The sequence below is a fragment of the Oncorhynchus clarkii genome, chromosome 19 (assembly GCF_045791955.1).
Source record: "Oncorhynchus clarkii lewisi isolate Uvic-CL-2024 chromosome 19, UVic_Ocla_1.0, whole genome shotgun sequence".
In the NCBI taxonomy this organism is placed as follows: domain Eukaryota; kingdom Metazoa; phylum Chordata; class Actinopteri; order Salmoniformes; family Salmonidae; genus Oncorhynchus; species Oncorhynchus clarkii.
This window is the reverse complement of record NC_092165.1, coordinates 36,375,724-36,402,141: the sequence shown is the minus strand read 5'-3', so window position 1 is coordinate 36,402,141 and position 26,418 is coordinate 36,375,724. Positions and strand designations below refer to the sequence as shown.

At 45.4% G+C, this 26,418-nt stretch overlaps 1 protein-coding gene across 1 annotated transcript in view; it reads left to right on the top strand.

Moving 5' to 3' along the window:
* Positions 1-1,156: 1,156 nt before the first annotated feature.
* LOC139374232 (CDAN1 interacting nuclease 1) overlaps positions 1,157-26,418 on the top strand; it is an 82,125-nt gene continuing 56,863 nt past the window's right edge. The window contains exons 1-6 of the mRNA XM_071115258.1: positions 1,157-1,176; positions 1,481-1,599; positions 19,254-19,299; positions 20,289-20,353; positions 21,076-21,136; positions 26,244-26,316. Coding sequence (XP_070971359.1) covers positions 1,499-1,599; positions 19,254-19,299; positions 20,289-20,353; positions 21,076-21,136; positions 26,244-26,316 — 346 coding nt within the window. The 5' untranslated portion in view covers positions 1,157-1,176; positions 1,481-1,498. The remainder of the gene's footprint in view (positions 1,177-1,480; positions 1,600-19,253; positions 19,300-20,288; positions 20,354-21,075; positions 21,137-26,243; positions 26,317-26,418) is intronic.

The window sequence follows — 26,418 nt, the reverse complement described above, 5'->3', positions numbered from 1 at the left end:
TGTCTGTACTCATATGATATTACATTTTGAGAATGATATTTGCAGTAAAATAATAGTCTGAATACTTTATTATTTGTGTAGGCTTGTGTCCCCAAATAAAGAGAGCAATTCACTTCAGGCACACACTTCTGCACTAAGCTCAATAGCCTGCTTTAACAAATCTTCTTAGTGTTGTCTAGTATATCATTATTCACAATCCCAGATAAGTGTTCCTGTCACGGACACTCGGAGTATAAACTATGAAGAGCTCAAATGAAAGAAGATATAACACATCAATAAATGATGCCTGTCTGCCCCACAGTACCTACTCTAACTTGTTACACTTTCCCTCCAGACTTCATAAGAGCCAAAGTGTGCCCCAACCAAAGACTACTTTTAAAGACTAAAGTTTTCTAAACTACTCCATACGGAACCTGATCTGGAGTCAGTGGAGAGGGACAGCTTGGGATGTTGCTGAGGTTTTGGAGTTAAAAGGAATCCACTTTGTATTCATGTCTAAAAATCCAGATCTCCTGTCTTTAATTCCAAATCCCTTTAAATCACCCTTTGGCAGAAAAAGAGGATTACAGGGTTTTGGAAGGTGTTGATACATGGCTATGCTTGAAGGGGGTGTACAACTCTACTACTTAGAGGGCATCAGTTTATAATAGGCAGTTTTGTAATCTATAGTTTAATTTCCAGATAATCATAAAAATATAAAAATAATTCAGGTTGTCATTGTGAAAAACGTTCCAAGCGAATGCATTTTCTTCTATTGTTTAAAAAAAAAGTGTGCTTTCCCTTTCAATTCAGCTATTTTAGGCTATCAGAAAAAAATGATAAAAATGTGTTTTTTATTTTGCTGTAGGGTTCCATTTATTGTTTAGGCTACTAGTATATATAATTCATTATAATGAAAGAGTACCATGCATTGGTCTTGAATGCAGTATAATTTGTCCCACTGTATGCATTTCCTACCTATGCGAATGTATTGCTACATTGCTACACAGGTGATATTTTCCAAATCTGTCAAAGAAAGTTAACCAAGTCGTTTAGGTTTGATAGTGCTGCTGTTGGTATTGAATCACTGAAGCAAAGACCGTAGCGAGCCTATCCCTTGCCGGTATACTCAGCTCCTGCAATATAGACCAATAGGAGAGCTTTTCATACTGACGTGTGTGTTTTAACTTTCTCGCGGTAAGAAACCAGGAAGTGTATTGTGCTCCTTGCATTTATTGTAATAACATTGTTTTACTGGAAAATAGCATTGATTTTGCCTGTATTATATTGACTTAGCATTGCATGCAGTAGCTATTATTAAACTAGCGGACTATTTACTGTCGTTTATGTGACCGATTTGAAAGAGTTTGATACGCTGAACATTGGTAGCTAAACAGCTAACACACTAACGTTAGTTAGCAAGCAATTTCACAGCTGATTTTGCAATTGCGAGCTGATATCACAACTTGCACGTTTTTGATTGTTGTCTTGTCTTGTTTAGCCACGCAGATTATTAAAAATGAAGCTGTCTCGAGCTGAATACAAGGAGATAGTGAAATGCACCGAACATTTGAGACCCACGCGTCAGTGTATGACGATACTGAGGCAAAGATTTCCAAAGTAAGTGATGCATCTTTCAGTTTAGTTTACCCTATTAATATTGTCATCAACTTTTGCTATGTCCTTGATGCTTGTTGTCCTACTGTATGAGCCTATCCCTGCATAAATTTGTCGCTCGAAGCTGTTGAGCTTTTCGGCACATTCTAACGGGATTTCCACACAACACGATAAATCGGATAGCCATGCTAGCTTCGCCCTCATGTGAGTGTTAGCAAGCAAGCTAGGTAGTGCTACAGACTGGTCTCTTAGACTGGACGTAACATTGTAAAACAGGAACCTCAAATTAATGATATGTTACGTTTGGTATGTTTACATAAGTTACTTAAGACAAATGGAGGGTGGTTGGGTGAGCGTATAACGCGAACGTCTAGCCACCCCAAGGTTGTGTGTTCAAATCACATCATGTTAGTTGGGGCTGGGGGGTGTGTTTAGTTGGGGCTGGGGGGTGTGTTAGTTGGGGCTGGGGGGTGTGTTAGTTGGGGCTGGGGGGTGTGTTAGTTGGGGCTGGGGGGTGTGTTAGTTGGGGCTGGGGGGTGTGTTAGTTGGGGCTGGGGGGTGTGTTAGTTGGGGCTGGGGGGTGTGTTAGTTGGGGCTGGGGGTGTGTTAGTTGGGGCTGGGGGTGTGTTAGTTGGGGCTGGGGGTGTGTTAGCTGGGGATGTGTTAGTTGGGGCTGGGGGGTGTGTTAGTTGGGGCTGGGGGGTGTGTTAGTTGGGGCAGGGGGTGTGTTAGTTGGGGCTGGGGGTGTGTTAGCTGGGGATGTGTTAGTTGGGGCTGGGGGGGGTGTGTTAGTTGGGGCTGGGGGGGGTGTGTTAGTTGGGGCTGGGGGGGTGTGTTAGTTGGGGCTGCTGGGGGGGGGTGTGTTAGTTGGGGCTGGTGGGGGGGGGGGTGTTAGTTGGGGCTGGTGGGTGGGGGGGGGTGTTAGTTGGGGCTGGTGGGGGGGGTGTTAGTTGGGGCTGGTGGGGGGGGGTGTTAGTTGGGGCTGGTGTGGGGGGGGGTGTTAGTTGGGGCTGGTGGGGGGGGGGTTATTTGGGGCTGGTGGGGGGGGGGGGGTGTTAGTTGGGGGGGGGGGGGGGGTGTTAGTTGGGGCTGGTGGGGGGGGGGGTGTTAGTTGGGGCTGGTGGGGGGGTGTTAGTTGGGGCTGGGGGGGGGTGTTAGTTGGGGCTGGGGGGTGGGGGTGTTAGTTGGGGCTGGGGGGTGGGGGTGTTAGTTGGGGCTGGGGGGTGGGGGTGTTAGTTGGGGCTGGGGGGTGGGGGTGTTAGTTGGGGCTGGGGGGGGGGTGTGTTAGTTGGGGCTGGGGGGGGGTGTGTTAGTTGGGGCTGGGGGGGGGGGGTGTTAGTTGGGGCTGGGGGGGGTGTGTTAGTTGGGGCTGCTGGGGGGGGGGGTGTGTTAGTTGGGGCTGGTGGGGGGGGGTGTTAGTTGGGGCTGGTGTGGGGGGGGGTGTTAGTTGGGGCTGGTGGGGGGGGGTGTTAGTTGGGGCTGGTGGGGGGGGGGTGTTAGTTGGGGCTGGTGGGGGGGGGGGGGGGTGTTAGTTGGGGCTGGTGGGGGGGGGGGTGTTAGTTGGGGCTGGTGGGGGGGGGGGGGGTGTTAGTTGGGGCTGGTGGGGGTGTGTTAGTTGGGGCTGGGGGGGGGTGGGGGGCTGGGGGGGGGTGTTAGTTGGGGCTGGGGGGTGGGGGTGTTAGTTGGGGCTGGGGGGTGGGGGTGTTAGTTGGGGCTGGGGGGTGGGGGTGTTAGTTGGGGCTGGGGGGTGGGGGTGTTAGTTGGGGCTGGGGGGTGGGGGTGTTAGTTGGGGCTGGGGGGTGGGGGTGTTAGTTGGGGCTGGGGGGGGGGTGTGTTAGTTGGGGCTGGGGGGGGGGGGGGGGGGGGGGGTGTTAGTTGGGGCTGGGGGGGGGTGTGTTAGTTGGGGCTGGGGGGGGGTGTGTTAGTTGGGGCTGGGGGGGGGGGTGTGTTAGTTGGGGCTGGGGGGGGGGGGTGTTAGTTGGGGCTGGGGGGGGGGATGTGTTAGTTGGGGCTGGGGGGGGGGGATGTGTTAGTTGGGGCTGGGGGGGGGGTGTTAGTTGGGGCTGGGGGGGGTGTTAGTTGGGGCTGGAGAGAAGTGGGACACCTTTCAGGCCCCTGAGGACTGGAGTTGCCCAGGCCTGCACCCTAACATTAACCCCTAGTGGTAGCTAACGTTAGCCACCTAGCTAACATTACCCACAATCAATTGGAATTTGTAGCATATCATACGTTTTGGAAATTCATAACATTAAAACAAATTGTAATTAACATATCATACGAAATGGATTCTGGACATCCGACAGTTAATACATACTATACCAAAGGTAACATACCTTTGGATCTGGATCAACGTGTACGACAGCATGTTCCAGTTCCCGCCAATATCCAGAAACTTCACACAGCCATTGAAGAGGTGTGGGACAACATTCTACAGGCCACAATCAACAGCCTGATCAACTCTATGTGAAGGAGATGTGTCACGCTGCATGAGGAAAATTGTGGTCACACTAGATACTGGGGCTGCTGGGGGGGGGGGGGTGTTAGTTGGGGCTGGTGGGGGGGGTGTTAGTTGGGGCTGGTGGGGGGGGGGGGGGGGGTTAGTTGGTGGGGGGGGGGGGGTGTTAGTTGGGGCTGGTGGGGGTGTGTTAGTTGGGGCTGGTGGGGGTGTGTTAGTTGGGGCTGGTGGGGGTGTATTAGTTGGGGCTGGGGGGTGTGTTAGTTGGGGCTGGGGGGTGTGTTAGTTGGGGCTGGGGGTGTGTTAGTTGGGGCTGGGGGTGTGTTAGCTGGGGATGTGTTAGTTGGGGCTGGGGGGTGTGTTAGTTGGGGCTGGGGGGTGTGTTAGTTGGGGCTGGGGGTGTGTTAGTTGGGGCTGGGGGTGTGTTAGTTGGGGCTGGGGGTGTGTTAGCTGGGGATGTGTTAGTTGGGGCTGGGGGGTGTGTTAGTTGGGGCTGGGGGGTGTGTTAGTTGGGGCTGGGGGGTGTGTTAGTTGGGGCTGGGGGGTGTGTTAGTTGGGGCTGGGGGTGTGTTAGTTGGGGCTGGGGGGGGTGTGTTAGTTGGGGCTGCTGGGGGGGGTGTGTTAGTTGGGGCTGGTGGGGGGGGGGGGGGGGGGGGGGGGTTAGTTGGGGCTGGTGGGGGGGGGGGGGGTTAGTTGGGGCTGGTGGGGGGGGGGGGGGGGTTAGTTGGGGCTGGTGGGGGGGGGGGTGTTAGTTGGGGCTGGGGGGGGGGGGGGGGGGTGTTAGTTGGGGCTGGTGGGGGGGGGGTGTTAGTTGGGGCTGGTGGGGGGGTGTTAGTTGGGGCTGGTGGGGGTGTGTTAGTTGGGGCTGGGGGGGGGTGTTAGTTGGGGCTGGGGGGTGGGGGTGTTAGTTGGGGCTGGGGGGTGGGTGTGTTAGTTGGGGCTGGGGGGTGGGTGTGTTAGTTGGGGCTGGGGTGTGTTAGTTGGGGCTGGGGGGGGGTGTGTTAGTTGGGGCTGGGGGGGGGGTGTGTTAGTTGGGGCTGGGGGGGGGGTGTGTTAGTTGGGGCTGGGGGGGGGGTGTGTTAGTTGGGGCTGGGGGGGATGTGTTAGTTGGGGCTGGGGTGTTAGTTGGGGCTGGGGGGGGGGGGTGTTAGTTGGGGCTGGAGAGAAGTGGGATACCTTTCAGGCCCCTGAGGACTGGAGTTGCCCAGGCCTGCACCCTAACATTAACCCCTAGTGGTAGCTAACGTTAGCCACCTAGCTAACATTACCCACAATCAATTGGAATTTGTAGCATATCATACGTTTTGGAAATTCATAACATTAAAACAAATTGTAATTAACATATCATACGAAATGGATTCTGGACATCCGACAGTTAATACATACTATACCAAAGGTAACATACCTTTGGATCTGGATCAACGTGTACGACAGCATGTTCCAGTTCCCGCCAATATCCAGAAACTTCACACAGCCATTGAAGAGGTGTGGGACAACATTCTACAGGCCACAATCAACAGCCTGATCAACTCTATGTGAAGGAGATGTGTCACGCTGCATGAGGAAAATTGTGGTCACACTAGATACTGGGGCTGCTGGGGGGGGGGGGGTGTTAGTTGGGGCTGGTGGGGGTGTGTTAGTTGGGGCTGGTGGGGGTGTGTTAGTTGGGGCTGGTGGGGGTGTATTAGTTGGGGCTGGGGGGTGTGTTAGTTGGGGCTGGGGGGTGTGTTAGTTGGGGCTGGGGGTGTGTTAGCTGGGGATGTGTTAGTTGGGGCTGGGGGGTGTGTTAGTTGGGGCTGGGGGGTGTGTTAGTTGGGGCTGGGGGTGTGTTAGTTGGGGCTGGGGGTGTGTTAGTTGGGGCTGGGGGTGTGTTAGCTGGGGATGTGTTAGTTGGGGCTGGGGGGTGTGTTAGTTGGGGCTGGGGGGGTGTGTTAGTTGGGGCTGGGGGGTGTGTTAGTTGGGGCTGGGGGGTGTGTTAGTTGGGGCTGGGGGTGTGTTAGTTGGGGCTGGGGGGGGTGTGTTAGTTGGGGCTGGTGTGTTAGTTGGGGGGGGGGGGGGGGGGGGGTTAGTTGGGGCTGGTGGGGGGGGGGGGGGGGTTAGTTGGGGCTGGTGGGGGGGGGGGGGGGGGGGTGTTAGTTGGGGCTGGTGGGGGGGGGGGGGGGTGTTAGTTGGGGCTGGTGGGGGGGGGGTGTTAGTTGGGGCTGGTGGGGGGGTGTTAGTTGGGGCTGGTGGGGGTGTGTTAGTTGGGGCTGGGGGGGGGTGTTAGTTGGGGCTGGGGGGTGGGTGTGTTAGTTGGGGCTGGGGGGTGGGTGTGTTAGTTGGGGCTGGGGGGTGGGTGTGTTAGTTGGGGCTGGGGGGTGGGTGTGTTAGTTGGGGCTGGGGGGGGGGTGTGTTAGTTGGGGCTGGGGGGGGGTGTGTTAGTTGGGGCTGGGGGGGGGGGTGTGTTAGTTGGGGCTGGGGGGGGGGTGTGTTAGTTGGGGCTGGGGGGGGGGTGTGTTAGTTGGGGCTGGGGGGGGGTGTGTTAGTTGGGGCTGGGGGGGATGTGTTAGTTGGGGCTGGGGGGGGGGGGGGGCTGGGGTGTTAGTTGGGGCTGGGGGGGGGGGGGGGGTGTTAGTTGGGGCTGGAGAGAAGTGGGATACCTTTCAGGCCCCTGAGGACTGGAGTTGCCCAGGCCTGCACCCTAACATTAACCCCTAGTGGTAGCTAACGTTAGCCACCTAGCTAACATTACCCACAATCAATTGGAACTTGTAGCATATCATACGTTTTGGAAATTCATAACATTAAAACAAATTGTAATTAACATATCATACGAAATGGATTCTGGACATCCGACAGTTAATACATACTATACCAAAGGTAACATACCTTTGGATCTGGATCAACGTGTACGACAGCATGTTCCAGTTCCCGCCAATATCCAGAAACTTCACACAGCCATTGAAGAGGTGTGGGACAACATTCTACAGGCCACAATCAACAGCCTGATCAACTCTATGTGAAGGAGATGTGTCACGCTGCATGAGGAAAATTGTGGTCACACTAGATACTAACTGGTTTTCTGATTCATGCCCCTACCTTTTTTTTAAGGTATCTGTGACCAACAGATGCATATCTATATTTCCAGTCCTGTGAAATCCATAGATTAGGCTCAATGAATTTATGGTTTTAGAAACATTACAAAGCATGCCCACCTGGATTTTTGGTGTAAATATTTAGGCTGGTAAAAAAAATCCACACACAATACCCCATAATGACAAAGCAAAAATAGGTTTTTAGAAATTTATGAGAAAGAAAAAAAACATATATTTTTTTATGACATTACATTCATTGTTATATTTAGAGTTAGTAATCTAGTTAATGGGTTTTGAGTTTTCACTTGGGTGGTTAATTAGCCCCTAATAAATTTGCCTATGATATTAGTGCACATAAAGATGTAGGCAAATTCATCTCTATTGAACTAAATCAGACCATTCTGGAGACATAAAGAAGAAGAAAAATGAAACAGGCTGATTGTCAACTGAAAATGCATGAAATCACTGTATTAGGTTGCACATAAAAAATATTTGGAATCACAATATCAAAAGATAAAACAACTTATTTGTTGAATACCATCTCAGTAGTCTATTATATTATTATTAAATTACTTAAGACAATACTACATTTTTATGTTGCGTGACGCAGCGAGAGAAACAAAAATTGTGCGACCAAATCATGGGCTGGTGCCACGAACTGAAATGTTAGTCTGGAGCCCTGTCTGAGTGGGAAGGGGAAACCTGAACTAGCTGTTATTGGCAGAGAGGTTTGTAAATCTCTTCCCCAATTTTTTTTATTGGTCTATTAACTAATTTAACACCTGGTGCTGTCACCAGGCATGCCAAAACTCCTCCCACCAAAACAGGCTGAAATTTCAGGCTGTCTTTTCAAACAGCTCTTACACTGAAAGGGAATCATTTTGACAATTTCACAGTATTATTCCAACTTCATAGTGTGGCAATATATAGAAAACATAGGGAATTACTTTTTTGACTGCACTGGGCCTTTAAATTACAGTAGAGGTTCTGCCTCTGCAACATAGCATGCTGTTGACTCCCACACCAGTAGGCAGTCTGTCCAGTCAAGGTCAATAGCCAAGATTTTATTAAAGAAAATATCAATACAATGAAAACTGCACATTTTCATGCATTCATTGTGTTACGTATCAGTAAGTTTAAATTAATATTTATTACACTGGTTGTTGTAATTAATTAGCAATAGATACATCTTCAATTATGTAGGCGTTTATATTAAGGGCAAAAATGTGTGCATTTATTTCAATATACTTTGTCCATAATGTCCTACTAAATTCAGCCTCATTAAGAAATAATCCATAGACAGTACTTTTCAATGTTTCTGCATTGAATTTCATTACATCAGCGAGCCAGCCTCTCCTCTGGTCCACTATGTAGCTGGCTGGATGTTCAGAAATATAAGCGGGGGTTAATGGCTGTGTTGCGTTTCTCCATGACACTGAGGGGCCACTCTTTATTGAATGTAACACGTGTAATCCCCCAAGGCCACCAGGACACCGCTAGATCCTGCCGAGGTCACTTACAAAGTCGAATGGATTTGGAGCTTCCTACTAGCATTGTGCCCTAATCACCGATAGAAGAAGGCACTGGGGTCCCCAAGGGGGACACAGCCTACTTTGGGCAGGCCTTTGTTCTTAGTGTCAGCATTTTACAGAATATGTTATGTGAAAAGTGCGTTTCAGCTACATATGTACCACCTTTTTAACCATATTAGTATACATCATTGTAATGTTTTAGGTTCTGAATGTGATCTTTTACCCCACAGTGTTTCTGTTTCTCAACCAAAACCTCTAACTACCACTATCCTTCCATTAAGAAGTGTTTTTCGGGGGTGATAACTGTATAGCGCTCCTCTCAGTGGTGCCGACTCTTTTGTTTAGTCTTAGCCGTTATTGTTATTATTTCTTTCTCGGAGAGGCCCCTGCTCTTTAAAAACCCTGAGTCTTGTCATCGGGCCTGACAGACAGGCACGGCAGCAGTGTTTTCACAGCCTGCAAAATTATTCTGCTTGTCCAATCAGCTGAGCCGGGCTCTGGAGGGTTAGTGATTGGACTGGCAGGAAATCAGGCTCTTAAGACATAACATATCGACTAGGCCATCCATCATCTCTTAGCATGCGCTCAGGCACGGCAGGCAGGCAGGCAGGCAGGCAACCCCCCCCCCCCCCCCCCCCCCCCTCCCTTCTGACTGTGTGGGAGCCCTGCCACTGTGTAAATACTGTCCAGCCTGACTGTGGGCAGGGGGGTAAAGGAGGAGTGGACTGACCCACATGGGGGTGTGCCAGGGAGAGGGGACAGGCAGGCAGGGAGAGGTATCACTGTCAAACCTGTATCACAATACTGCACGATTCTGGTCACTATGGAGATAGAAGTAGTATGACCTGGCCACTTTCTAGTCAGTGCAGTTCTAGTCAGTGCTTTCATGACTGTCATGTTAATAACAACTGTCTCACTGCAGATGGATGACAAGCTAGATGCAGGAACTGTTGACTGAATTCTTATAGGCCTGTTCTTTACTCTTAATATGGAACTGGTGATGTAGGCCAATGTCACAAAAATAAATGCAGAATATGCACATTGTTTGCCCTGAATTTGAGTTGTAATACATCACAACACAGCAGGTATATCTCTCTGGTCACCCCCAAAACCAATTCTTTCTTTGGCCGCCTCTCCTTCCAGTTCTCTGCTGCCATTGACTGGAACGAACTACAAAAATCTCTGAAACTGGAAACACTTATCTCCCTCACTAGCTTTAAGCACCAACTGTCAGAGCAGCTCACAGATTATTGCACCTGTACATAGCCCACCTATAATTTAGCCCAAACAACTACCTATTTCCCTACTGTATTTATTTATTTATTTTTTGCTCCTTTGCACCCCATTATTTTTATTTCTACTTTGCACATTCTTCCATTGCAAATCTACCATTCCAGTGTTTTACTTGCTATATTGTATTTACTTTGCCACCATGGCCTTTTTTTGCCTTTACCTCCCTTATCTCACCTCATTTGCTCACATCGTATATAGACTTGTTTATACTGTATTATTGACTATGTTTGTTTTACTCCATGTGTAACTCTGTGTCGTTGTATGTGTCCAACTGCTTTGCTTTATCTTGGCCAGGTCGCAATTGTAAATGAGAACTTGTTCTCAACTTGCCTACCTGGTTAAATAAAGGTGGAAAAGAAATAAATAAAAACTAATTGGATATTATATTTCACAATAGCATTTAGCATTCACTGCTTTTGATAGGAGAGTCAATGGGAAGAGGATCAAAATCCCAAACGATAATGATTGTGATAGGCCATTTCAAGGTCATTTCCACGGGGCGTCTGTCAGTCTTTCTGATGGGATAGAGGGAGAAAAGGGGGAGGGAGAAAAGATGGAGAAAGGGAGGGATGTGCCGGTCGTGGTCCCTCGGCTGTGTCGCCTGCATAACACAGATGTTGGGAGTCATCTGTCAGCCTGGCCTCTCCTACCGAGCCCGGGCTGTTCTGAGGGGAAAAGAATTGGACACGGTGCTGTCACTTCTTACCCCCGCTCACAATGGAGGGACATGCAAATAGTTCTCCGCCCCCCCTCCTGCCCGGCCGGGGCTGTCCCTGTTCCTGCCTAGTGTCTGGCTGCCTGGGCCCCGGCTACAATGACAACCAGGGAGGCAGTGTAGCAGCAGCGTGGGGGCGGGAAATTGCTCAACACAGCCAATGTGACAACAGTCCCATCAGGCCTTTCTTTCGACCACGTATTAGAATTGGAAATGATGGGCTGCTGCTCTGAGGCCTCGCCTGGCTTCCCCCGGTCCAGAGGGGACCACAGTCCCTCCGCTCTCTTTGTCGAGAGAGACTTTTCTGGCCTTCTGCACTACTTTATGAATGAATTTGGATTTAATGTTACTCCCCTCTTTAAAAACACCTTTCAGCTTATTCTGCATATGGCTCTTCTGAGTTAGAGAGAAGGGTGGAGGAAAAGAATGGGACTAGCAAACACACACACATACACACAGCAGTTCCCTGGTGTGGAGTCCCTGAACGTTTTCGAATCGGGCCCTAATGTGCCGTTTTCATCAGCAGTGAGGCGGGCTGCAATATGGTGCCGGGGGCTCGCTGGGGGAATATGAATGTTGATTAAACATGCGTTCAGCCTTTTGAAATTCTGAAAACGTGTCAGAATAATGGATGTTGAGCAAATGTCAAGCATTTGTTAATTTCTCTGTTATTTGGGGTTTATCTAGCGTGATCTGGGGAGGAATCAGAGGCCAGCGTTGTTGTGGCATGTGTCATTGATATGGTGATTTCTTGGCAAGAGTCACTTTGTTTTTGATGGTAATATTCAGGCCGGGGAGGACTTTGCTCATTGATTATTTATTAGGTCTATGGTTTCTCTATTACATGCCAGTTAATAAAGGATGTGGTATTATTCATTAATTAACTTCTACGCTCGCTCTGTTTAACATGCTCAGCTTTACACAAAGAGGATAGAAAACCATGTTGATTTTGGTCAAATTGTTGACAAACGCTGTCCTCTTTATTTCTAGTTTCTGTGTTCTGCCCTATTTTCAGTTGGCACATCTTTTGCAAAATAAATACTATATCTTTATACTGTTTATTGAAGACATTGTTGAGAGCTCTGTGGGAGATTTTTCTTCAAACTCTGAGACTCTTGAGACTAGGCTAGCTAATTAAACTACTGCATATCTTGGAAAGAGGATTGTTCACACATGGCAACACACAATGAAAACATTCCTTGCTAAATAGCTCTGAAAACTCTAACACTTGGGTGAATGTATACCGAACAAAAATATAAACGTAACATGCAACGATTTTACTGAGTTACAGTTCATATAAGGAAATCAGTCCATTGAAATAAATAAATGATGCCCTGATCTATTGATTTCACGACTGGGCAGGTGCACAGCTAAGGGTGGCCCTGGGAGGGCATAGGCCCACCCACTTCGGAGCCAGGCCCAGCCAATCAGAATGAGTTTTTCTCCACAAAAGGGCATTATTACAAATACTCCTCAGTTTCAGCAGTTGTCTGGGAGGCTGGTCTCAGATGATCCCGCAGGGGAAGAAGCCGTATGTGGAGGTCCTGGGCTGGCGTGGTTACATGTGGTTGTGAGGCCGGTTGGACGTACTGCCAAATTCTATAAAATTACGTTGGAGGCACCTAATATGGTAGAGAAATAACCTTCAATTCTTTGACAACCGCTCTGGTGGCCTTCCTGCAGTCAGCAGGCCAATTGCATACTACCTCAAAACTTGAGATATTTGTGGCATTGTGTTGTGACAAAACTGCACATTTTAGTGGCCCTTTATTGTCCCCAGCACAAGTTGCACCTGTGTAATGATCATGCTGTTTAATCAGCTTTTTGATTTGCCACACCTGTCAGGTGGACTGATTATCTTGGCAAAGGAGAAATGCTCACTAACAGGGATGTAAACACATTTGTGCACAACATTTGAGATAAATACGCTTTTTGTGCGTATGGAATATTTCGGTGGTCTTTTATTTCAGCTCATGAAACATGGGACCAACACTTTACGTCTTGCGTTTTTATATTTTTGCTCAGTGTAAAATCACATAATAGGCCGTCATTGAAAATAAGAATTTGTTCTTAACTGACTTGCCTAGTTAAATAAAGGTAAAAAAAACAACATAATAACCTTAAATATTGTATATTTTGGCTAGATTTCATTGTTCCATTATTTTGTTTCTCTGTATAGTCTTTTCATTCTATCCTAAGAATGTGTCCTAGCATGGCCATTTTAACTGGGGGTGTCTCAACCTGGATGTGGTGATGACATTAGCCAGGGCTTGGTCTGGGTCTGTCTCTCAGGCTGCCAGATGGGCTAGTAGTGAGGTCTAGCCTAGCAGCCCGCCTAGCAGCCCACCTAGCGCTTCAGCAGCCTCCGCCTCCCCTGGTCTAGATGACCACACCACGCTCCTCTGGCTCTCGGCTCAGACCAAAACACAAGCTGGCAGCTGGGGCTTGTGGGTGAAAACCCCCCAGCCAGTGCTGTCTGGAGCAGGCTGGGATACGACCGCTGGCCGGGAAGACTAATCACAGAACTGGACGGGTTTATGTGGTCAGGAAGAATGGAGGGAGGAGAGAGAGATGAAGAGAGGAGAAAATAGTGAGACTGCTGAGTTTGGAGGAAGAGAAGGGATAGAGAGAGAGGAGGAGTGAGACTATGCTGAGTTTACAGTTTGATGTCAGGTTGAGGAACTCATGAATAATAGATGTGATCAATTAGTTGATTAGGAAGCGGAGGAGTAATATGCTTCCTCATTGGGATGTGTTGCTCTGGCCTCGGGAAGCTTCCCAAATTGTAATGCATTGGCTCATTGGGCTAAAAAGGACTCCAATAAACTGCTGCCAATCGCCAGACAGTGTTGTCAATGATGGCAGGAGGCTACTTCATTTTCTGTAATTTAGTGCATGTATGAGTAACTTTTTTGACGTAAACATCATGAAAGTGGACAACATTCACGGTTTTCCATAGCAGACTGACAAACATCTCCAATAAAAATGTTCCTTTCAAAAATGATAAACAACACACACACACACGCAGCTATGCTGGAGACTGTAGCCCCGGGATCTGTTTGCATACTGGGATCAATTGCAAAAAGAAGAATGGAACAAATTGCCCAGAATGGTACAAGTGGTGTAGTTGTGCTTGAGAGAGTAGGCAGGCAGTTGGTCAGCGTAATGTGTTTTCTTGCCAGACCAGACTTGCTTCATGATGGATAACCAAGGCCTCATTTTCAATTTTCCACAAGAGTTTGCAGAGACTGCCATGATGACAATAATTGCGCTATAACAATAGTAACGTGCCTTTTTAATAGCTAGAACTTAGTTTGTCACGAATCACATATGGAGAGACCACTACCTTTCATGACAAATCATAATTAGGTGTTGGTGTTATAGGCCACACTATTTTAACCACACTTAAATGAAAGCCCTGAGATCCTGGACACTCACCACAGCTCTAGCGAGACACCATGTTTGTGAGCTTCTGTTAAATCAGCCTCTGGCTCTGTCCACACAGTGAAACTCCCCCACAGGGAGCTCCAGTGGGCTATGGCTTCCTCTGAGTGAGAAGGAGAGTTCCCATCCTGTCTGTAGTATTGCTGCTCCCTGGTGCTGATGGGAGTTGTGGTTCATTCCTGGGGGTTCCATTCACTCTGAAGCCACAGTGTAGAATTGGATTGTTCTCCTGTCAATGAAATATTTGACTTGTCTCTAGGTTGGTTTTCAATATGCGTCTGGTTGGTGTTCATCACATCTCTTCATTTCTTTTAAGGAGCTTTTGTCATAATGTAACCACAGTGGTGATTTATTATGTTTGTATGTGGTAACATACAAGAAATTGAAAGCATTTCTGTTAACATCAAGATGACATTTTGCTAAATTTGGTGTCATGATTTTTGACATGAACATTTTCTATTCTAGATAGGCAATTGTAATGAAGGAAAACAACTTTAATGGTAAACATTTTTGTGCATAAACAAGTATTTGTTTGGAACACCATGACTCTGAGATGCCTGTTTGTTTATGTGGTTTGTGGAAATGTATCACAGTTGTACGTTAAGGATTTTTCCTCTTGATTCCGTCTTGCTGATGATGGTAGACTTTGGTGAGAAACAGATGTTGGCCTCTCTTATCAGCATGTGTAATTAGAGGGATTTGCATATGCAGAGTATTTAACAAAAAGCACATCCAGCTATATTTCTTTCACTACACAATGTTTCATTTATGGGGAAGATAATGTGTTTGAAATGTGAGATCATTTCACAGAGATCATAACAAAATATAGTATCCATGTATCGGATAATGCATCTTTAATTGTTCCTAGCCATTCCACTGTCGACCATGTCACTGAGTAAAGGTCATAATATCAACACCGTGAAGCTACAGTAGCTTAATCAGACTTGGATATACTGTCAACCATTGAAACTCTGACACTCATACAGACTTTCCTTTTCATTATCACCCCCCAATATCCTTGGAGTCATTAGTAAAAAATGTGCCCTGCCTCGGTGAGCTTCATGCCCTGAAGAGTCACGACACGCACCGCTCTCTACATATAGGCTAGATGCTCCAAATGCTAAGTACTGTCACAGCATATGATACCCACACCATTAGCCAGGTGGCTTTCATTAGGGGAGTGACTGCTATCGTTTATAATTAATTATTTGTAAATAGGAAGATTCTGAAAATAATTGATAGCTTGTAGTATATGCCCTCAATTAATTAGCTAGCGAGGCAATCTGGTGGTAATTTCTTCACCGTTGGTTTTTTTGCTAAACGTTTTTAATTGTTTTTGATTAAAAGCAGTTTGCCTCTTCAATGGTTGTATTATGATGGTGCATTTCTTTAGAGAACTATATGTGATGTCATACTAGAGAAAAACAATGGAGTAAAAAAGGAATCCCAGATTAGTTTTATCCTCGAGGGTGTTGGGGGACCCTGAAGCATTGACAACATACCCCAACCAGCATACGCAGACAGCATTTTTTTTGTTATTTACAATCTAATATACTCTTCAGTGTCCTACAACGTATAGGCCTTAAGTGTTCAACACATGGGGATGAGTAATATATATCCCATAGTGAATTCTAGACGTGAACAGACAGTCCTAGCAGCGTAGTAACAAAGTGAACGTCCTAATTGTTTTAATCAAATCCGGAGCTCTACTATTTTGGGCTCTGTGCATATTAATGTGGCTGTCTAGGGTTGTGGGGCTGGGGAAGGGTAATTACACAGAGAGACAATGATTCCCTAACCACTCTTCTGTTTCCTAACCTTCTGTCTTTCTATGTTCACAACTCAAGGCCGCTGGGATGGATTCTGTTTTCCTATTTTTCCGGAGAGGTCAGTGTCCAATTATGTTTTTGACCCTTGCAACTTCTTAATTAAATGTTTTTCTTCGACACTCAAGTTGCTGCTGATGATTTAGATGGTTCTGACTAGGCCAACTGTACCATATAACTCATCCAATTACAGCCACGCCTTAATATATACACTATGCGTGATCTATTTAATGAGTCTTCTCCTATTGGCTGAACAACACTACAGTCATAATATAGCTGCAGCTAGTCTGACCAAATGTTGACTCCCAGTGGGTCAGTGTCTGGGTCAGTGTCTGGGTCACTGCCTCCCTCACCTCACACAATGCAATCGTTACCTCTTCAGATTGACATATCATCAGCATCAGGGTGATATCCCAGTCCATAGTATCTGTTAGGCAGACTGTGTTGGTGGTGTCAAAACCGTCGCTGTATTCCCTGCTACGGTTCATCATGACATGGTCAACTGAGAAGAGGCAATGGCGAGTCCGCTTCAATCTCTATTTACTTTACAAGGGAAGAAACACGGCTTCATCAGCCTGCGTATTTACAGATGTAATCAGGGGTCAGGTTTTGTAGGTTATCCTCGGCACTGGACATTGTTATTGACCCCAGCTTTCCATGGGAAAGAAAGATGGTGGCGGTAATGAAGCTGCTCGCGCCCTCCTCCTCTTATTTACCTTCACCTGTTTGTTGGCTTTTGTTGGTTTGTTTACTAGATACATACTGATGCATAAAATGAGGTAGTATAATACACCAATGCGCCTTGTTACTGTTATCTCCCGTCGTCATACACCCCTTCTCTGCAATAGGGTCCTTCTTGTTAGGATACATTGAATGGGTACACACATTTTGGAGTCATAGCTAACGACAAGGTAATAGAATCTGGTTGAGTTGAGCTCCTCCTTTGTCATGAAATGCCTCTGTTTTTACAGCAGTGTGGTGTGTGTTATCGCTGCCACCGAAGGGTCAAAAATCCTCTTCTGAAGCAGAGAGAGCGGTGAGTGTGGGTAAATGTAATGCTACTGTTGAGCAGGCTGGGAGATCCGACCACTATTGTAAGGCTCTGCGCGTGGCTCCATTTCTTTACCATGAATTGAGCGTAGTTCACCAGGAGAGCACAGGTTGAATAGGCCTAAACATTAATGTAAAGCCTGCAATAACTTTATTATTCACGTGGAAAGGCAACGTAGAATATTGCCTCATTGTAACACCTTGGCAGATTCTATAAACTTAGGACAAGCCTTGGTTTGTGTCCAGTTATCGAGAGCCCTGCCCTTCCACCCCTCTTGTCTCGTAATTTGGCTCTCCATGTCTATCTTTTGTAAACTTGAAAGTTGGAACAAGATGTTTTCATTCTTTCGATTCAGTGTTTTCACTGGATTTCCAGGTGTGAGAAAAGCATCGCAGACAGAAGCGAAAAAGAAAAACACAACCCTGTTTCCAAAAAATGGCAACCGTGCCGTTTGAAACCGATATGTTTTCACAGATATTAAAAGCAGTTTGTGTCCTTTTTAAACTTAACAGGGTAAAGATTTAGCAATTAGGGAGTAATCACGCTCATTATACAGAGTAATCCATTTAAAACCTAACAGATGTCTGTTTCAGCAGAGGGAAGGAGGTCCCACTCAGAGAATAGTGCTGTAATGTTGTTGAAATGCTCAGGTGCAAGGTTGAAGTGGCAAAGATTTTATATATATATATTTTTTTTTCTCCCCTAAGTGTCCACATGTTGACTGTTTTTAATGGTCATTTAATTGCCATGGTCCCTACGTATCATTGTAAATTAAGGCCGGGGCAGCCTCCATGTTTTCGTTCTCTGAGACCCCTTTTTCATTTTTTCATATGTAACTTTTTTTCTTGTCTTAACTTTTTGAAAAGTAGTAGTTTGTGGTTTTGATGGTTGTCCACATGATGGGGAGACTTGTATTGTTGAGCATTACTCCTCGTCCTTCCACAGGCACAGCAGTAAAACTGTTTACCACTGACATCTGGAGAAGTTAACATTGAGGTTTTTGCGGGGTTTAGGCCTATAGTCATTATAAACTACTAAACTATTCCAGTGCTGTAGTTCTGTTTTATTAAGATCGAGACAAATCAATGCCTCAGATTCCTCTGCCTTTGTTTACATGTCACATGGTCATTTCATGGTTTGCAGCGATGGCCGATATGGATTTCAATGCTTATAGGAAGCTAGGGCTTCTAGTCACTATTTACATACCATTCTCAGGTGACTTGTAAAGAAAAGTCTATTAAATTTAACAATCAAATGTACTGAGAGTGGTATATGGAGACACAAAACCACAGGAGACCATCGTTCTCTCTGTGTGTGTGTGGTTTAGTTTGTACTATACGTGCACGATCTGTTGACGTGTGGGCGAATGTTTGTACTGTCCAATTAGAGAGAAAAAATCTGCCACTGCTTTAAATATTTTTTTTTGAAAGGAGGGAGATTTAGGTGGGCGGGGGGGTGAGAATCCCTGACGGAGCTGCCTGTTTCCCCCCACTGCCAGGTGTTTAACATTGACTAGAGCTGGAGATGAATGTAGCTTATGGCAACCAGTGGAATTGACCGACTCCTGGGAGTCTCAGCTTCCTGCCGTGAAAGTTAATATTTTCAAAGCCCATCAGATGCACTGGGAATGTTCCTGAGCAACCCATAGGCCAGCACTGATAGTGAGGCAGCCCCCCCCCCCCCACACACACTCCTAGAAAGAAGGCTCACTCATCGCTAACAAAATGTGTTTCAATATGTTGCCACTGAGCACTGTGTTCCCTGTACTGCTAACGGAAATGAACCCCATCAATTATTTACATGGATTTGCTTTGTTTCTCCCTCATGTTTGTGCCTTTTAGCCCGGCTACAAGGTAACGATATCGTCTCTGTGGTTTTCTACACCAGGATGCACTCAAAATAACGACAATGAATTGACGATGTTCTGTTCTACTGTGTTTGGGGGGGGGGGGGGGGGGGGGGCTTTTTGGTGTGAGCAAGAGAAGAAAGAAATCACCAGCTCGACTATATTTTCTCTATTCTTATAGCACTCACACCAACCTCCCCCTTCTCCACCCCCCCCCCCCCCCCCCTGCTGCCGGACCATCGCGGCAGGAATCCTTTGTCCGAGGTGTTCATCTGGAACAACTTTGCCACACTTGTTTTCATGTTCTTTTAGATTACAGGGCAGCCGAGCCGGCCCTGGCTTTGAAGCTGTTCTCGCTCTCCCTTTGTCTCTGTGCAATGCACTCTGGTAATTAACTTTGTCCTTCTTTTATTTGTTCCAGTCACTCGCAGTCCACTCTTCTGAGCATCTTCTCCCTGGAGTACCAGGTCAGAATTTTTCTTCCTTTGTGATCCCTGACAGGTGCCTAATTGAATGATGAATGTCCTTTTATTTCTTTGTAATTGAACTGCCAGCTCTCTGATTGGTTTGGAGGATGCCCCCCGCCCCCCACCCTCTCCTCTCTTTCACGTGGAGGGACCTGCTTGCATGAGTCTATGTGGATGTCTGCCAAGCCTTCCCATCCATCTGTCTAATAACATCTAGCCGCTGCTTATTTGGTGGACCTGTAATAAATTATGCTAAACCATTATTATTCTGACAATAATCATTTCCCCGTGTAGTGCGGCTGCGTGTGCTAAATGTTTGCTGACTCGCACTGTCACTGCCGCTTTCCACGTCTGACAGCGGATGATGATAAATGACCGCTGCCGCGAGTGGCAGAAGGCAGCACAGGCAGAAAATGGAGTCATTTATCATCCCCCTGACAGGTGTCAGTCACGCCGCACGTCTCCACGGAATTACATTTTTTTTTTGTGTAGTAGTTTTTAAATAAGTCGTCTTTTAAGCAATGCTCTTTCTCTCCTATCCCTCTGGTTAAGATGGGTTCAAATTGAATTGCATGATGGAAATGCGTTGCGCTGGGGTGGCAGGCGGCGGAATAGGTCGCTGTTTGATCGAGGCGGGAAATGAATACGAGGTTTAGAGTAGGGGGTTGAACAAGGTTGCCTTGGCTCGCTGTGAGACCCTGGGCAAACTTATTGAGATTCAATTACTATGACCCCTCTCTCACAGCCTGTTCATACACGATACCATAGAGCACCCAAGGCGGAGTGATTCAGGGGGAAGAAAAGCTTTGTTTTGGTCTTTGTACTGCATTGCATGGCTAGCAAGTTTACCATATGGATATCAGCTGTAGCATGTGTATAATGTCTAGCAAGCGTATTTATTATTAATTGCACCATTATAATATGTTGTATTTTGTGTTCAAATGAAATGCGTTTCGTTTTAGTAACACTTTATGTACCCTTTGTTCCAGAAAAGGACCAAAAGAACCATGTCAAGGCATCAAGCCCCGGATAGCATTGAAAGCTACTACCAAAGGTACCCCCCCCCCCCCCCCCCCCCGCCCAGGAAGGGAATCATTCATGTTGCATGATAGGAAGTGGACAGGGCTGAGAGTAGGTGGGCCTCCATGACAGATATAATCTCCTCCAAACAAATCACCACCTTTTAGGATTCATTCCAGACCTCCACATGCACCTGCTGAAAAGAGAGAACAGCAGTTGGACATTTGGCTTACACAGGCTTATGATGGGCTGATTATCCCTAATTTTGTTAACTGTTAAACTAATAAATACGGTTGTTTTTTTTGTACAGGCTAAAGGGGGAAGTCTGAGAAAGCGTCTTCGCATATCACAATCAGCCTTTTTTCTAGCTTATTAAGCCATTGTTCTGTTGGAAACGAGGCTTGGATAATGCACTTCTAATCCACTTATATAACAACAAACCTCAGAGATGATCTGGGAAAGATCTGAGGGAGCTTTGGTGGTTTCAGTTAGCGAGGGGGAAAAGCAGTTTTGGGCGGGCAAAGAGAGGGGAGTTGACTAACTAACTATCATGCTTGGCTGGCTTAAAGGAAGTTTGAGTCTTCTAAGCACTGCCGTTTTAACCACAGCAAGCCTGCCGAATGCCACCGAGGCCGGAGTCATCAGGGACATTGACATGTTTTGGCTGGCCTGGTCTCGTCACCTCTCCCCTTCTGTCTGCCTTTGGGGGCTGCTATTCTTTTCACCGCTGTCTGTTGTCTCTTTGTTATAATGAAGGTACCTGAGCGAAGCCAAGGCACGTCCCTCGGTCCCTGTCCTTTTGGAGCTGGCCAATGAGGTAATGTCATATAACCTACATGTCTCTACCCCCCCATCACACTTAATGTTCTACTATTTTATTTTCCATTTGAAGTGCACACAAGCAAATCTTGGTACAAACATAATTATCCCCCGAATACCCCTGAATGCGTTTCAAATAATCGTTTTTCCCTGTCTGTTAGCGATTATGAAAATTGGACAAATGGTCCGGTCTATTAACCAATTATTTAATGTAATTAGTCCTCTATCCCCTTCAACGCAGATGTGAAAATAGTTGCTGCTTTATTATGTCATTTTTATAATTGACATTCAAAACTGCCACAGTTGCTTCAAACTGCAGACAGGTCACCGTCATCACAATAGTGTTTTAATCGGGCAGCACCTTTTCCAAGCACACCAAAGAAAGAAAGATACAACCCCACATAAGCCTACATGTTTGGGGTATGGAATAATATACATTTTCTTACACCTCAAAATATGTAATGCTGATTGAACATGTACCAGGCAGGTCAAACGTCAGAGTATGAATTATGTTTTGGGCTATCATAAGTTACTATGAGGGATTTATTCACTTCAGAAATGGCTTGTGAAAGCACTTGGTGTTTGTTTTTAAAACAGTCTTGATGCTGTGAGCATTAAAGGGGTACACACAGCCAATGAATGTGCTCTGCGCTAGCGTCTCCTGTGCATTGCAGCCAGTCAGCAAATGAACCATTAACATTGCGTTAGTCTCACGGTTTAATGGGTAGTGAGAAGGTGTTTGGTACAGGAGCCCTACGATGCCATGCTATTAGGGTAGCTCCTCTCACACCCGCCACATCCTCAGCACCATGGGGGAAATGTAGCGAAAGGCTTGATGAAACAAGAAGCCTGGAATTAGATGTTTACCCAGATAACAGCAGAGATGAGGATTTAATATCCCCTTCCAATAATGATCACCTTTGTTCACGTGTGTTGGTTCTGCCATAGGTATCTAGGCAATGGAGAACAAAAATGAAATGTAGTCACCTCTAGATCGAAAAACATCAACGATGGTGCTCAGTTCATGACTTGCAATTTCAAAGCATATTTGTCTGTCCCCTTAAAAACCTTCTTTTAAATGGCAATCAACATTTTTTTTATTGCAGATGCTTCAAACCAAGCAATGAGATTCCATGCTTCCTTTTCTAAATCTGAATAGTTCACATGCATCAGTGGCACCTCAAAGCTAACTGTCATTATTCATTCTCCATTTAATTGACATATGATTTTTTTTCAGAGGATTAAACTCAGCTCGGAGATAACTGTCTATGAACCATTTAACTGTCATTTTAATACGCTACTTAACATTTAAACCAAGCACTCATGCTCTCGTAGACAGCTAATTGATCTAGTTTCAGCCCTTTATGTGACAATATACACTATCTCCAACAGGGGGAAATAGTTTTCATCAATGTTAGTCATCTTTTTTCCCCCTGAAATATTATGCTATGCTTATATGTTTTTACAAAAAAGTTTTTGATTTTCATACCTTTTTCATGGTGCTTCGTGAAGGTCAGTTAAACACATGTGCTTAAGGCAACAGGCATTAGACGGCATTAGACTGTCTGTGAGTGTGACACCTTTTAGCATCAGGGGCTGATAAAACCAAAGCGGCAGAGTTTTTCTTTTTAACTGTAATTATTTTCAGCAGGCATTCAAGGGCCTCTGAATCTTAGTCACATGTTAAACTCATGAAGTGCTGCGATTTGAGAAGCTATGAGATGGACTGATGATTAATATGAAAATTAGGGAGACGCAAGTACCTGAACTAATCAGGTGGTCCTTATGCAGGCTGGGCCAGCGTGGGTAATGTCGCCATTTCTCATGTGTCAGAGCTGATGTGGGTTACTCGGGATGGGATGCTCTCTCGTTATCTAAAGGGTTGATGTGAATAGAAGAGGGAAATGCGTCTTGGGTGAGGGGGAGAGATGGAGAGAGCGAGCCCTGTAGGCTATACAGATGCTGTCTGAGCTCCCTAATGAAGATGAAGATTGTCTCCTAACCTCTGTAATAATTATAGACATGTTTGGTCTTTAGCTAGCTGCCTTCTATATTCAGAATTATGGAGATGGTTAACAAATGAACCCTACAGACGAAGAACCATATATGTGACAATTTTTCCATTTTAAGATAATCAGTTATTTTTATATTATTAATTGTGTGTACCACATTAGGTGTTTTATGGTTGAGAAATACTTCACCATACCCATATCTTCCAACAACAATTTATATTTTTTTGTTATTTCAAATAATACTTTTTTTATTGTCGTTTTAATTTTTAGAATGTGGAAGAACAGTATATCTCCAGTGATGATTTCAGTTTGTGGAAGAACAGTATATGTGACATTTTGCATGACTCTTGTAAGATGTCCTTTTTTAACACCTGATATGATGTTTTAAGTACTTTCAAGTACATATGCCCTTCATGTAAATAACTTTAATGCAATATGCAGTTAATTCATTTGTATGGAGGTTCATTTAAAGGTGGTCTATCAACTTTAGCAATGATGACTTTTCTTAAAAGTTGAGTCATGAAATCTTAGTCTCATTTAAAATGAAGCCCTCAATGTGAACATACCATAGAACTACCAAAATAGAATACAATTAAATTAATTAAATCAAAACAAGCACAACTTGTAAATATCAAATAGGGATAAATGTGATGTGCCAATATGCATGTCCATTATGCAGGTCCCTAAGGTCAATATTACAAAACGTTCAGAAAACCATTCTCTTTGCGTTTAACACTATGATCAGCCATTACGTTGTGAATTGCGTTAAACCCAAGCTAAAGGCAAGAAATGTCCTTCTGCGCTGAGGTGACAGCAGTAAATAAGTATTAACTGCTTAGAGTTAATGCTAAATGTGGTGACAGAGAGACAGTGTATATTGTAATGAATAAAAAAAGGGAATCAAGATCAAATGAATACTCACATACTGTATGTGATGACTTATTTGTTTTTAATTCATTCAGATTAAAAAAGGTTCAAATGATCACACAAAATAATTATCAACAGAACACATTGTACATAACATTTTCTACACTAGGAACAACATCTTAAAATTAAATGAATTCAATATATTGTGCTGGTTCAAATCACACACACATTGATTCACATAGAAAACACCTACGATACATTTAATTTCCTACAATAGGGGTGACATGTCTTCTGAAATGTATACAGATTCAACATACTACAGTATACAGGTTCAGGGGATCATAAACTCACAGAAAAAAACGTTTAATTATGTAGCTTAGTTTAACAACAAATTATTCACTCTGCAGTGATTCATAAAAAGAGCGTGCAGCAGCTGGCAAGTAGTTGAGCATGGTCATCAGATCTTGGTACTTGTTTTTTTTGATGGGTAGAGGACTCTCATATGCTCTAGGGTAGTGGCTTGCACTAATCAGGTGGTCCTTATGCAGGCTGGGCCAGCGTGGGTAATGTCGCCATTTCTCATGTGTCAGAGCTGATGTGGGTTACTCGGGATGGGATGCTCTCTCGTTATCTAAAGGGTTGATGTGAATAGAAGAGGGAAATGCGTCTTGGGTGAGGGGGAGAGATGGAGAGAGCGAGCCCTGTAGGCTATACAGATGCTGTCTGAGCTCCCTAATGAAGATGAAGATTGTCTCCTAACCTCTGTAATAATTATAGACATGTTTGGTCTTTAGCTAGCTGCCTTCTATATTCAGAATTATGGAGATGGTTAACAAATACTACCGGCGTTGTCTTAAAGTCTTTGTGTGGAGTGAAGAGCTCTGTCTCTGCTTCCAGCGCCAGCAGGAAGGATCACAGAGGAGATGAAACACTACAATCTCTAAACAAGCTAAGGGCAAATTCACTTTGGGGCCCAATTATGCTAACAAGAGAAAAATGTTCCCTGACTGTTATAACAGTCGGTTTCTTAAAGTCGCTGGAAATTGCACACATTTTACTAGTCACGCTTGTGTATTACCAAGGCAATGGCGTTATTAGGTCATTTGTCATTTCATGTGTTTTCCATTTTTTTTTATTGTGCTATATTAACTCTGTCCAAATTGCATGTTTTTGTGTTATTTCCCAAACGGTTTGTTACATTTCGGAAGCTAGCAATTTTGTTTCCAAAGAAATAAGAAAATACAACTTTTTTTGCTCAAATCGTTGCACTTCAGAGTTCTTGTTTATAGATGTTTTGTTTTTAGCCTCCACAATTGGTGTACATATCATTGTCTTGACACTGAGCTGTACAGTATATGGGGCTACAGTGCAGAATGAGTAGAGAAAGGAGATGAGAGTGGGCTGGGAGATTGTATACCAGATACCTTGTTGTCAGGGCCAGATTCACACTGCTAATCAGGCCCCCAAATCAGTCATTAGTGTTCCTCTACCTGTCAGGCTTACCCTTGATCTCCATCTGACTGCAGCCCTCTCTCACTTCTCAAGGTGTCTTGCCTTCCTTCCCTTCAAAGACCGGCTCTGCCAAAGGTCCTCTCCTCTTCCTCTTCCAGGGCCTGTGATATTAGGCATTGTACTGTAGTTACCAGCTCCAGTCCCTCTGGTCCAGGGCCTGTGTTTCTGCCTTAGTAATCTTCATATGATTAAAGCTCTGATTGTGTCTCTAGGTTGGATGGGTTTGTTGTTGCCCTTTTCATTTCAGATGATGTGACTTGCACCTTCCATGTCTCTTGATAGAGGTGAAGGCATTTCAAGCTGGTTGCTTGGCTATATTAAGAGCCTTTTGTTCCAGAAGGAAACATTAGTGCGAAGGAAGACTCCCAAAAATGAAATTAAGTTAGGGCTGCTGTCGACAGTTGGGTCAAGGTTGTAAAACAGCAACCTACTGTAATTTGGCCCCATTAGAATGTCATTATGTCTGTGACGTCAACCCAACACGGACAGCCAATGTTTTTTCAATGGAGTCATTCTTACTTCTTTAAAAATAAAAACTCACAAATCCAAATGATCCAAAATTGTGGGAATGTCCTTGAATGTCTCACAATTGTGCCATTCTCTGTGGAGGGAGAAAAGCAAAGTCCCTGCTCTGTTTTGATTTGAACTATCTAGATCCCTTAACAACATAATACTCACCCACTCTCCGCCCTTGTTGTTTTAACCCCATCACAGGTGGACCTCTCCCCTGCGCTCATGGCTCGCATCATTGTGGACAGGTTCCTTCAGGATCAGGAGGGCGGTGTGTGTGAGTAGGGTCTTTCTCTTTAGTTCTCTCTCTTGTTCTCTCTCTCTTTAGTTCTCTCTCTGGTTCTATCTCTCTCTCTCTCTTTAGTTCTCTCTGGTTCTC